Below are 13,701 nucleotides of genomic sequence, written 5' to 3'. Positions count from 1 at the left end.
TGACCTTTGACCTCTTCAGAGGCAGTTTATTGAATCACATGAAGACAGAAATGGACTTTTAAGGTACAGACTCCCAATAACTATCTGATAACAGGGTTTTGTGTTGCTGCACAGTTTAATGTTAAATAGGCATGTCTTTCAGGTTGGTTGGTAGTTCTCTAAACGCTCCAAAAGGACCTCAGAGTAGCCAGGGGAGTGGTACCTGTAATGAAACACAAAAAAGTGATTTTGTCGTTCTGACTTACTTCATCCTCACAAGTCCCCATGAAACTCACATCAGCTGTTTACAATGACGCAGATATGAAAATGACCCCCCCCATAGCATTGTTTTCATTCTAAATTTAATGTGGGAGTTTTCAAAAGGTATTTAGGTTTGAAATATTGGTTTAAAAAACATAAAAAAGATATGACACTTTATTGTGATACTCCTTGGAATAAATCCTTAAAACAATGTGTACAGTGTAATGGAGTCCTGACATTTTTCATATTGTTCTGACCTCGTCTGTGTTTTCTATGTGGATTTGTAGATTTTTATTTTGTTTCTACATGTTGGATCTTTCACTTGAAAACATAAAGAAATGAATTTTAGTGATTATTGCTGCAAAAAAAAGACTAAATTTGAGTTTTGTGGACAGTTTCAAGACTATTGTGAAATTATGGTGTAATATAATCATATGTATATACAATTTACATAAACAGGTTACTAAAAAGGAATTAGTAGTTAGAGTAAATTGTACAGTAGAAAAAAATTAGAAAAAATGCTCCAGGTTTTAAACAAAATGCTCCCCCTGAGATATTACATGCAACTCAGTAGAAAGGTTTAAATCAGAGGTGTCAAACATACGGCCCACCAGATGGTTCAATATGTCCCAGTCATGAAGAGTTGAAAAAATTAAGGATGTTTTAAAAAAACATTTAGTCCATTCCTGTGGCGACTCATGATTTTTTTTCCAGAAAATAATGCGCAATTCCGCCACTAGGGGAAGCAAAGGAAACGCAGAACAGGTGAAACAGCATTTCTCTGCACGTGCCAAAAGTGAATCCTAACAGCTCTGCGCCTGGGTAAGATGTAGTTTGGTTCTTCTTAGATTCTCACTGCTGTTACATTGTTATGAGAATGATCAGTAGTGACACAATAATGACCAAAATGTTGTCAATAAGAAAAAAATGGTTGAAGTGAAGTGCTGAGCTTTCCAGGAATTATTTGTTCACAGAGCTGAATGCAAAACCTGCATGCTTGGTATCTCATCAACAGGTTGCAGTGCTCAAACAATATAACATTCAGCACCACGATGAGACTAACCATAAAGAAAAATGTCACCAATTGTAGTTAGGAAAAGAGAAGATTAGCTGGACTGACAAAATAACCTTCAGTGATGGAGCGACAGACATCTTATTGCAGACAAGTTAGAGTATACATCCAAACTATTTTCAGATGGTGAACTTATTTAAAAATGCTGGAGGCTGCAGAAGTCTTGTTCCCAAAAAGCTATTGACCTTTTGGCCTCTGTGAATGAATGTGTAATAATAAATCATTAGGCTACCATGTTGGCTGAGGCATTTTTTCCAACTGAGAAAAAAACAAAACTGTTATTTTGCTTTTATGTTACTGGTCTGGCCCACTTGAGATCAGACCGGTTGAATGTGGCCCCCGAACCAAAATGGGTTTGACACCCCTGGTTTAAATGCTTTTCTGCACCTGACTATCTCTTCAGGGAAACAGCTGTTGATGGCGTTGATGTGCTCCTGCAGAACAGAGCCGGGCTCAGCCTGGATCTCCTGCACTTTCTTCAGCCCCCCGCTGGTGACAAACAGACGCCGGGCCTTACTGTCGTGAGGCAGCACCTTTGGAGGCAGGAAGAATTAGACCAGAGACAACCAGAAACTTTTTTTGGAGCAGCTGTGGACCTCCTCATTCCTGACCTTGCTGAACTGACACATGACGTGTTTGAGGATTTTGCTCGGAGCGTCGTAGAGGAGTGGCTCCAGAGCCGGCAGGTGGGTGCACTTCTGCAAAATGCTCTTCAGAGCTTTCTTGCTCTGAAACGTCACATTGCTCTTTTAATCCTCTGTGAGAGTGAAACATCACCTAAGTGTGCTGCATTCCTTACCTTGGCCTGCAGGTCCTCGGAGCTGCTGGCATCCGTGTAGAGCTTGAGAATTTTAGGCAGCAGGTTTGCCGTGGCCACCGCCTTGGCGTGATCAGGGGTGTGCTGTCCGATCTGACCAATAGACCAGACGGTGGCAGCTTTAATGTGATCCTCTGGCTCCTCAGACAGACACACAGCTAACTGTGACACCCCCTGCAGGACACAAAAACAGAGTGGGCTGACTTCCTCCAGCTGCTGAAGGATCCAAAGCTTTACAAAAGGCATACCTTGGAAAGAATGACAGCCATGGCGAGACTTTCGCTGTGAGATGCCACATATCCCAGCATCATGATCCCCGGCAACCGCAGGCTTCCACTGCAGTCGTTCAGGTAGTCAATCACCGCCCCCAAGCCACCGCAGTTTACCACCAGCTGAGACAGCTAGAAACATCAGTCAGAGTTTAGGACCCAAATTCAGTCAATTCAAGATGATGATCTCCAAAAAGAACAGTAGAAAGAGGCATTCTTGATTTGTGAGGTGGGAGCATCCAGTACCTCTGCTGTTTGCTTCGCCATCTCTCTCATCAGAGTGGTCACGTTCTTCCGCACGTACTCATCCGGATCTTTGAGGCAGGTCATGGCTGCGGGAAACACGCCAACCTCGGCCACCATCTCTGACAGGTCGGCTGAATGCTTCGCAATCTGGCTAAGAGCGGAGAACACCTGCCTCTGGAGGGGAAAAAAGCAGGTTTTCTTATTTTAAATATATTTTTTAATATATTCTTTTCTTGTTTTGTATAGCTTAAGTAATGCTCCATGTCTTTGCATTTAATTCCTTGATACCAACTGGTACAAATTTGCATCAAACAACTAAAGCTCCAAATTGGCCTTAATTTAGCATTTGAAAGCAAAAACGAGTTTTTTTTTTCATATTTGGAAATAAATTCAGGTGTCAAGAGGTTAACTTATAATTCTCGTGTGTTAAAACATCAAAACAAATTTTTCCAGAAACTGAAAGAAATAAATTATTTTAACTTCATATTTTTAGTGAAAAATTAATGTTCTTTTTTCTGCTTTTTTAGCTCATTTTATGCTTTCCTTACAAATAGAAAACTTGCAAACTTAAAATAAAAGTGTCTCATAGGAAAAGATATTAATTAAAAATATCTACCCTGCCTTTTTCAACACACATTTGAACAAAATTTGCATTTATATCTCATGAAACTTGGGTGAAATAATAATTAACATTTTTTTTTAGATTTTTAAAAAATAAAGTTGTTTTTTAATTTTGTGCACTTTAAGTTGAGTCACGACTATTGAAATATTGAACTATGAACACACTTCCACACTTATCATTTAGGTATTTTTTCAAATCAAAAGAAGCTGACATTAAGATAGACATTCAACTATTTTAGATATTTTATTTGAGTGTATTTTTTATGACAAAAAAAGAAAACTAAATATTTAAAATTTACATGCAGAGAAAAACCACCTTAAGTTTGGTGTCGCGACTGAGGATCAGCTGTGCCAAGTGTGGGATGGCGCCGGCGTCTACCACGGCGTGGGCTAGCTCCGGCGTGTGTTTGCAGATGTCACTCAGGGTGGAGGCTGCTATGCGTTTGAGGGCCATCTCTGGCTCCAGCAGACACAACACCAGGAGGGGGACAGCTCCAGCATTCACAACCGTCTGTGACAAAGCTGCAGGTGAGCAAAAAGAGGAGAACATCAGCAGAAAAAGAAAACAATTGAAATATTTTAAATGAAAATGTATTTACCAAAAAAAAAAAACTCTAAAGAAAGATGCCATGAATTGTGATCCTACTTGCATTGTGCCGTGCTGTGCAGCCCAGAGACCAGGCGGCGGCCTCCTTAACCCCGGGGTCAAACTCCATCAAGCATTGGACCAAAGCATCCACCCCCCCACAGTCCACCACAGCCTGGGACAGCTCAGGGGAGTGTTTGGAAACGGCACGGAGCACAAACGCTGCAGCCTTCTTTTGGAACCTCTGCACACAAACACACCAAAGACAAAAGAACCGCTGCTCACAGCTCTGTCCGAAACTTTGGCATTTTACGTTTTAGTTCTGGATTCATGTGAAAGAAAGTTTTGCACTGTAATAAAAAAAAAATCACCAAAAGTAAATTCTGTGGGGGAAAAAACTTGATCATTGCAATTGTAAACTCACCATTTTTGATGAAATATTGGAAGTTAGCAGCAAAAATTTGAAGTGGAACAAAAGAGATAATAACAGAATTATTATTATTATTTTTTCACTAATAGTGTGTTGCAGAACCTCATTAAGCAGTCAGGATTTCTGACAGCACTAAAAAAAGGTCTGGAGCAATCTGAAGAGGGGATTTGAAGCCAAAGCACATGGTGCACGCTGAACAAAGCACAAAGCTGAAGAAGAGGCTGCAGAGGAGGAAGAAGGAAAAGACTGGTGTTTGCAGAGAGAAGCCAAAACAAAACGCTTTGGAAATGCACCCAAGGAGTTTGTTTATAGTGGATGAACACTAGAAAGCATTCTGTTTTCAGCCTTTTCTAATGGATGTTTGAAGGAAAAACAAACCATTTTAGGAAATAAAGATCAGACAACCACATCGGCTCAAGAAATACACACTCTTAAAACACTTGGGTTATTTCTTCTCCCCAGTTGTATTATGGTTATGGTTTAGTTTTTGGACCACTACCAATTTTTGTGTTAATAATTATTATTTAATCCAATTCACGATTTTTGTTCCTCAGTTAAAATAACCCATCAAACAGTTAATCCCCTTTTAACCTCGGAGTTGGGTTAAAAACAACCAAACTTGGGTTGTTTTTAACTATGGAGTTTTTAGTGTGCAGTAGCAAAAACCGCTAACTGAACTGATATCTTAATTTAGGGGAAATCCAGCTTTAACAACAATAAAATAAAAACGATGTTGTTTAAAAAAGTAAACTGTAATTTTAAAGTTTTTGGTTTCATTGTAAAATATAATTTGAAAATATGAGTGAAAAATTAAATCAGTTAGATTTACTTCTTTTTTTTTTTTTTACTTTGATGGACGTAAATTTGAATACATCCTATTTATTTTGAACCTCCAAAATAGAATCAAGCAGATTTGAATAAAACTTTATTGATCCCACTAAGGAGAAATTACTATGTTACCATAGCTCTGTTATAAACAGCACATATTAACACTAAAACAAACTTAGAAAAAATACATGCAGCCAAGGAAACCCCATATGATCACATTTAGGGGGCTGGCGCCCTCAGGCCCGGCGTGCAGACAGATAGTGATCATGGAATGATGCTGGGATCACATGACGGCTCATAAAAAAAAAAAGAGAGGATTAGAAGATGCTCACATTATGGGAGGTCACAGACTGGACCACGTCAGGGAGGATGTTCTCCTTCACCACAGCCTCGGCCAGGCTGTTGCTGCTGTCCGCCAGGCGGCCCAGAGCCAAAGCCGCTGTGTGCTGGACGCCTGGTACCACATCTAGCAGCAGAGGACGCAGTAAGGACATCACACCTGCAGGACAAATGGGCAGGTGAGAACTGCGTTGACAATGTCTGAAATCCAGCATCAGTAAAAAATTCTCTACCTGCATTGTGAAGGATTTCTATATTCTGCGGTCTGGCTGCCAAATCAGAGATGGTTTGGACAAACTGCATTCTGGATTTCTGGTACTGCTCAAAGACTGCACAATAAAAAGCAAATCAAAATGTCTAAATAAAAGAGTTCTTCATCTTTTCTGTGAAGCCAACTGCAAAAGGAGCTCACCTTGAATGATCTGACGTTGGCTCATCGTGACTTCTTTCAAATATTTTGATTTTAAGATGCAGTTTGCACAAACAAGACGACCTCTCTGTAACTGAAATGATTGTTGCGCCCGAGCTGTTGTTGTGGGTACTGTTGCCCCGGCAACACACCGGAAGATAACAGCTTTGGTGTGTCTGCAACGAAGATCGTTAAACAGAAAAGACGGCTCCCTCTGGCGGCGTGCCCGCGCATGCCAGTCCACGGTTGACGGATTATGATTCAGAGTGAGAGCTCTCGCTGTTCTCGTTCCCGCTAAACGCTGACGTGTCACTCAAGCCGCCATCGCCGCCACGGCGGGAACCTGCGATGAAGCGGCGGATTCTGTATAAACGTCTCCGTTAGAAAGGCCATCAGCTTCTGAAAGACAGAGAAGACTTCTGGACTGTTTATGCGCATTGCAGAGATAAAAAAACATTAAAAACTCGCTCACGTTAATAATATAACGGAGATTATTGCGCGGAATATATATTAATAATAATATTTATTAAAAACAAAAAAAGGAATAAAATACTGGGGGAGAAATGTCATTTTCAATAGACTATGGTTGTATCAAATTTTCCTGCTTCACTCCTCCAACTTTAAATTCATTCTCGGTCATTTAGGCCTCTCTCAGCCTTTGAATAAATATCCATTTTAAAAGTAATTTTAAACCAAAATGTAACCAAAAACAGTTAAATCTAAAATGACAAAAGCATCAAAAATGTCTAATGTGGACGAAAACCTGGAGTCCTAAGAAAAATTACTTTTAAATGGAAGGATTTCTGTGATTAAAAGAAACCAAAATGGCTTAACTCTTCCTTCTGACTTTCACTGCTAAATAAACAAACAAATAAATAAACACATAGCTTTAGGTTTTAGCAAATGAATTTGGTCAAACCCTCAAATACACATTTAAACATAAAACGTTCAGATATGCAGCAAAATGAAATCAACTACATTAATATAAAGTAAAAAGGAATGTCAGAAAATAAAAATTGTGCTACTAAATAATAGCTGATATTTAATTAGATACAAAGATAAAAAGATAAATGAAGTCTGACAATGTTTTTTTTGTCACCCTCCTAAAGAAATTAATTTAAAGAATTTGAGCTTTACTTTTCCATCTCCATCCACTAATGTAAACTGAGGTGCCTGATTCTTTTTTATCCACTGATAGAAAACTATTACAATTATTTATGTTTAAGTTTAAATATAGAGCTAGTCTACTAAAAGTCTTTCTACAGAAAAAAAACTCCTGAACTATAAAATGTTTTGTCACAGATAAGAAATTAAATCTTAAATGAAGAAAAGTTGTGACTAAGGTGTCATATTTATTTTTATGGTTTAACTTTACTAATTTTGTCCAGTCAAAAATCAGATGCTGGATTGATCAAAATTCTACACACGTGTAAAGTTTTAAGTTCAAATGTTTTATTTGTGTCATTGTTTCTTTCCCATAGAAACAAATGGGAACAGGAGGGGAACGTCCTCGCTGATTGAATATATACATATATACTATATTAATATATACTGGATTACCAGGCACACTCCAAATGTGGAAATGGATGAGGGATCCGGTTCCTCCAAAGACGTAAGGTTTTCTCTTCAATAAAAGGCTTTTTTTTCTGCTCCAATTGAGAATTTTCCTTCCAAGATAAATCAACTTTTTATTTGTAATTGTTTATTTGACGGATTTCTCTGTGTGTGGCACAAACAGCTCTTTTAAAGAAAGCTCTTTTAGATAAACACGTTTCATTATTAGAAAGACGTAAAACAGTCAGTCACTTTTGTAAAATAAAGACGTAGCTTTTATTCAACAGGACACTTGTGTCCTTCTTCTCCCCAAATCTCTGTTCCTTCTCTTTTTCTTTCAGGTTAAAAACACAGCTCAGTGCTTTTATTTTGAAATGCCGTCCAATCCACTAGTTTCGACGTACACGCGATGACGTAATATTTAAAAAGAACGACTGGCGCGAGAAAGAGAGAAAGCGTCGTCTACACGACGGAACTACATGGGCATGGAAACGGGGTTAGCTGAGCGGCAAATGGTGTTCGGGGTTCGGTCCAGAGCCTCCCGTCATCCGGAGGAAGTCGACGAGCCGATCAGGGAAACCTTCCTCGGTTTGCCGCCGCTGCCGCCTCCGCCGTACTGCGCGAAGGGCCGGGTCGGGGTGTGAGGTGTGGCGGCAGCGGCGTTCCCGTTCACGTTGTTGGGAACGTGAGCGGGGTGCGGCGACTGCGCAGGCGTACCGGGGCTCGGCAGCGACGAAGACGTGGACGGAGCCCCGACTGTTTGCCCTGACCTACTTTAAAACACATTCACAGTAGCCATTCTTAAAGTTTAACACCTAGCGTCAAATAAATACATGAAACAACAACAACATATATATACATTCAGGGAAATAAAAAAAATACATTTTTATAGAATATACGAGAATAAAATATCTTTGTGATTTTGCAGAATCCAAAAACGTTTACAACAGTAAAACAAAAGATCATAAACCAGAACAGTTTTCTCTCCAATGTATACAATAAAACTTTTAATTATTTTTAAATTAATTATTAAAATTATAATGATTAATTATAAAAGAAATATGGAGAAGCAACTAAAAGAATGATAATATAGTGACAAATTTCTTATATAAGCAAACTGTTTTTAGCCTAAAATTTAATTTCTTTAAAAGAATAAAAGAACTTGTCTGTTCTCCACAGCTGCTATTGTGTTCAATGCAGCTATTAATAAATCCATCTACTAAAATTCCAGTCTTTTCTACAAAAACAAATAGTTCATCTTTTCCTAATGTTAAAAAACCTTTTACCCATATTATCTATATACATAATTCTTAAGAGTGACATGACTTCAATTTAAACAGAAAACAATTGTACCAAAAGATAAAAAAAGGAAATGATCAAATATCAGAGATGCATTGCTGTCATCGTTGCTGTAGGTACCTGCAGGAAAAAAAAGATTAAAACAGTTGACAGTGGGTGAAAGCTGTTTAAAAGGTGGAGAAATATTTTTGTGCTTAAAATGTAATACCAGAACATACCGTGAAGATAAGTACCAGTGTCGTTTCCACATTTCCAACAGTTATTGTCTTGCAACAGACCCAGTATAGTAATACCGGTGAACTATTTTAAAATGAATACGTTTACTTCTGGTTTCTCGTGTGGCCCAACCACTGTGTATAATTATGCCATGCTTCTTCAGAAATGCCTGATATCTTTGCCAAACCAATCTCAAGCTGTCAGAAAGTTTGTTCTGATTGCTTAGTAGTTTTTTTTTCTAATAAAACACAGATGCTGTGTTTAGATTACAGTTGAGTTCAGCCACTCTTGAGTCATGTTCTGTTTTTGTACTAGTTGTAGACAACAGGCAGATTTTAGACTGTTTCTGAGTTGTAGATATTTCCAAATATCTCTTCCAACAACCATATTGAAAGTCTCTTTCAGTTCAATAACTGACATAAAAGCGCCATCATGACATAGATTCCTTATCCCTTTCTCAAGACAGTTGCGTCACAGAAAGTGCGATTTACAGGCACTACTCCAAACTATACCTGTTCATAAGTATGGAAGTGATTCTGTAGCGTAATTAAAAATAAAGGTCAAAACCAGAAATGCTTTTTAATTTTGAAAAAGATTGAAAAGATAAAACATTTGAACTTAAAAATTCTGCATTTTTTGACTCAAAATTAAAATGAAAAAAGCAATCCACCAAAATGCTTTTTCATTTTCCTATTTAACACCGCTTATTCTGTCACTTAATTAAAATGATAATGAAAATTTTATTTGACATTTCATTTTCAAAAATTTCTCTGGTAAATTTGTAGCAACATTCATTTAGAAATGTTAATTTGACAATTAAAATGGATTAACAGAAATTATCTTAATTGCTCGTAGCATGTGTCTCTTAGCAGTCGGTCACACGGAAAAAGCACTGACGTCATCGCCCCGCCTCCCCGCTGGAAATGCTTATTCGAATTGAATTATGCGACACTATTCGCAGGGTGGATGTTAAAATGAAAATGCAATCCCCTCTTTGCATTTTTTTTTAATTATGACACAGAATAAGCATTTTTTAAGTAGAAAATGAAAAAGCGTTTTGAAGTCTCGATTTTTCATTTTAATTTTGAGTCATTTGATGCAGTTACATTTTGAAAACGAAAAATCATTTCTGTTAATCCATTTTAATTGTCAAATTAGACATTTCTAAATGAATTTTGCTACAAATTTACCAGAGAACTTTTTGAAAATGAAATGTCAAATACCATTTTCATTATCATTTTAATTAAGTGACAGAAGAAGCAGTGTTGAAGAAGAAAATGAAAAAGCATTTTGGTGGATTGCTTTTTCATTTTGATTTTGAGTCAAAAAATACAGCTTCATTTTGAAAATGAAAAAGCATTTCTGGTTTTGACTTTTATTTTTAATTATGCTACAGAATCGCTTCCATATATAAGGGCATATACCTAGTATTTTATGTGTCTTAGTCCATGCCCACTGTGAATGTTGTATGACTGGGTTTTGCTGTTTTGTACAGATGGATTTTTGTGAGAGTCCTCCCTCTTATTTATTTGTTTATTTACCGCAATACTTCTTTGCCGACAGACAAACATCGGGGTGCAGAGGAGACGCAACTGAAAACAGTAGCTCTGCTGCGGCTCCAGAGCTCATTCTGCCCCCTGGCGGCCGCGTCTGTTCACTGCACCCGAGCTGGGGGCGTGTGCGCGCAGCAGCTGCGGCGCACATGGCGAGCGGCTCTTTGTTCATTGTCTGCCAGGGTGTTCCACGCATTGCATGAGCTGGGCTCGAAACTTCACCATCATGAAGTCGCTCGTTGCGTCGGAGAGGTTCGATGTTGTCGTGAGCAGCTCTGAGCGTGCAGGGACGCAACCATCCGCATACCCGCATGCGGTCACATTATACCCCCCCCCCCCACACACACACACACACACATAGGCATCAATGCACATTATAAAACGCCCCATCCACCCTTCCTAAAGCTATCTAAACACCCCCATACCACTTTAATTGTTTAAATGTATAAATCTAGGCCATTCAGAAAGGTTCTTCCAAGGAAGGAATGCCCCAGCCCCCTCCTCTGCACCTCTCTCTTCTTCTCCCTCTTCGTCATCAGCTGATCGCCTTTCTTTCTCTCTATCGTTATCATCGTCATCTGAACCTCTCCGTTCTTCTCTGTTGTGACTGACTTGTCATGTATGCCTGCACTTATTTTCCCAGAAGGCCACAGTGAAAAGATGGTCAGCAACTTCGAACCAGAATGAGCCTCTGGGTTTTTGTGGTTTCAATGGTTTAATTATTCCTACCTGAAGTCATCACTGTCTCCTTCATCTCTTGCCTTTGTTCTTCTCCACTAAATCATATGGCCAAGCAAGCGTTATTTAGTGTTTTAAATCAATTAAACATCTTGCTAATCCACATTTTTTAAAATGAAGAATACTAAATAAAAATGACTGACTTGGTATTAACTGGCTTTGCCCTAAACGCCCACCATAACACCAACCTGTTTCTTTTCTCCATCTGCCCTGATTCTCTCTCTCTCTTCTCGTCTTTCTCTCCATCCTCAGCTGCATGATATAAACATTGTGTTGGGAAGATTTTAAAAGAATATGGTGACTAAATTATAAGTAAAAATGGATTTTTTTATTTCAAATTATATATTTTTTAGTATATCAGTTAGTGGTGGGATAGAATAGCATATATTTATTTCTTGTTGTTAAACATCTCCAAATGTTCAACTAAAATCCAAAATGTCGTTCAGCCAAAGTGATATTTGAAGCAAAAGGCTGTAAATTAAATATATAGTCACTCAAAAAACAACAATTATCCAGACTTTTAACAGTATAAAAAGAATGAAAAGCCCCATCTAACCCACATCACACATGCTACTCCCTACTTCTTCATATAGGAGCAGCTTTTATCATTATTTAGTACTTTTACAGTGATAGGATGAAAACTTTTTCCGTATTTTGGTCCATCTAAAGAAGTAATTTATGTCGATCTGAGACAAAATCATTACATACAAGCTCCTTTATTCTCTTCATTATTAGTGATACTGTAAATCCTGCTCAGTATAGTTGGAAGACTCTTGTAACCATTTTACTGGTAGTTTAGTCTGAATGTTTACAAGCCTGTTTTTTTTATCACTGATGACGTACCTGCTGTCTCTCCGCCATTTAGAGAAACTTTTCTTCATTCCCTCTACATCTCTTGCATTTTCTGTTTTGAGCCCCTCGATTGTTTTTTTCTTTTGCCTTTTCAACCTTTAGTGCGCTGTCATCAGATGACTACACGATTCAAATCAAAAGAATCAACAGCGCGCTCCAGCGCACGTCTTCGCGAGAGCGCGCACGTACTCGCAGAGAAGTGCTGGAGCGCGCTGTCTGTACAAGACCCGAGTGAAGGAGGAGCGGGTGCGGCGGGGGAGCCCAATCAGTAATGATGTGCGTCTGTTACTGACAGCGGTGAAAATGAAAAAATACGAACTGGAAGTAACTTTCCAAACTTCGGTTTGGCGCCCTCTGTAGGCCGGCGCCCCCATGCGCCACATATACTGCACACTCACTCTTTGCGTCGCTGTGAGCGTGTTCCGAAACGACCCACAAACTGGGTTCGAGCTTTAGACTATAAACATGATCGTTTATGATCAAATATCCGGAGAGAAAGGCCATCACATTTACAATCATGACTTTAAAATACTTTTTTTATCCAGACATGAGCTCCATTAAGGCGAGGCGTCTCACCAGTTATTTTTAATGTTAACAGAAACACAAATAAACAGGTTTTCGTCGAAAAAAAAAACTGCAAAATGAAGAAGGATAAAAAAAGTGAAATGTTGATGTAACATACAAATGAGCTTTAATTTTACTTATTTAAGGCAAATCACGCACTATCCAGGTTAGAAAATTCCATTTAAAAGTATAAAAAGCGAGAAAAACAACTCAAAGAAAAGCATTAGATTAAAGGCCAACATAAAACAAAATAGAAATTTTTCTAATTGTTGTATTGTAATAAATTAAATAAATAAAACCCCGGAAAAAACAAGCAAAAAAACAAAAGCCAAAATTTTGGCTGCAATAAAGTATGCACTAAAAGACAAGCCAGTTTTCCTGCCATTCCACTAAACACCACAGATAATTCCCTGAACCAGCTTGAACTGATACTGAGCTGCTTATATCCGGTTGCAAATGACAGGACCAGACCTGTCTTATTACTGTGGCAAGGCTAAATAACTAATAAAACATCAGGAAAGACATTTGTAAAAAATATCATAATACTCATTCAAAACGCCGTTAATACGACTGTTTTAGAATAATTTAGATGCGTCCGCTACGGCCTTCCTGACACGTTTTGGAATGTGATAAAAAACGTTTCTGACATACGCTTTAGCACGCTATTTCTGTGCTCTAGTAAGAAAAAAATACAGTTTTATATGCCTTTCTCGGACATGCTTGTCAGAACCTGATGTCGAAAGCCAAAGTGAATATTGGCTCTGCAATTTGTGGTGATGGAGAATAAACAAGCCATTGCCACTGCAGAGCAAATCATTTGGGTTTCATTTACTACTCAGCTGATCACACACTGCCAGCTCAGCCATTGAGCTTAATGGAAATGAACTGGCAGCTCAAAGGAAGGATAACCAACTGTCCTATGTTTGGAGGGTTATCCCTTGTGACTATTGCTGATGATACAGTGTCTCTTATCAGAGCCTGAGTGAGGAAGTATAGTCATTAGGCACAGGCCAGGCTTCCAAAATAACCAAATCTCAAAAACTTATGTTGAACTGTTTTATGAAAATG

The 13,701-nt window shown here is 38.4% G+C and overlaps 1 protein-coding gene across 1 annotated transcript; it reads right to left on the bottom strand.

Annotated features, from left to right (window-relative positions):
* Positions 1 to 6,251, bottom strand: spag6 (sperm associated antigen 6). Its single transcript, XM_011488840.2, has 11 exons — positions 5,861 to 6,251; positions 5,682 to 5,777; positions 5,442 to 5,608; positions 3,912 to 4,095; positions 3,582 to 3,787; positions 2,645 to 2,818; positions 2,378 to 2,530; positions 2,112 to 2,303; positions 1,924 to 2,040; positions 1,700 to 1,845; positions 1 to 202 (listed from the first exon to the last, which is right to left on the bottom strand). The coding sequence occupies exons 1-11, from the start codon at positions 5,883 to 5,885 to the stop codon at positions 139 to 141; spliced, it is 1,524 nt and encodes a 507-aa protein (XP_011487142.1). The 5' UTR covers positions 5,886 to 6,251; the 3' UTR covers positions 1 to 138.
* Positions 6,252 to 13,701: the final 7,450 nt, after the last annotated feature.

Source organism: Oryzias latipes, chromosome 20 (genome assembly GCF_002234675.1).
Source record: "Oryzias latipes chromosome 20, ASM223467v1".
Taxonomy (NCBI): Eukaryota; Metazoa; Chordata; class Actinopteri; order Beloniformes; family Adrianichthyidae; genus Oryzias; species Oryzias latipes.
The sequence above is the reverse complement of the archived record's forward strand: the minus strand, read 5'-3'. Positions and strand labels throughout refer to the sequence as shown.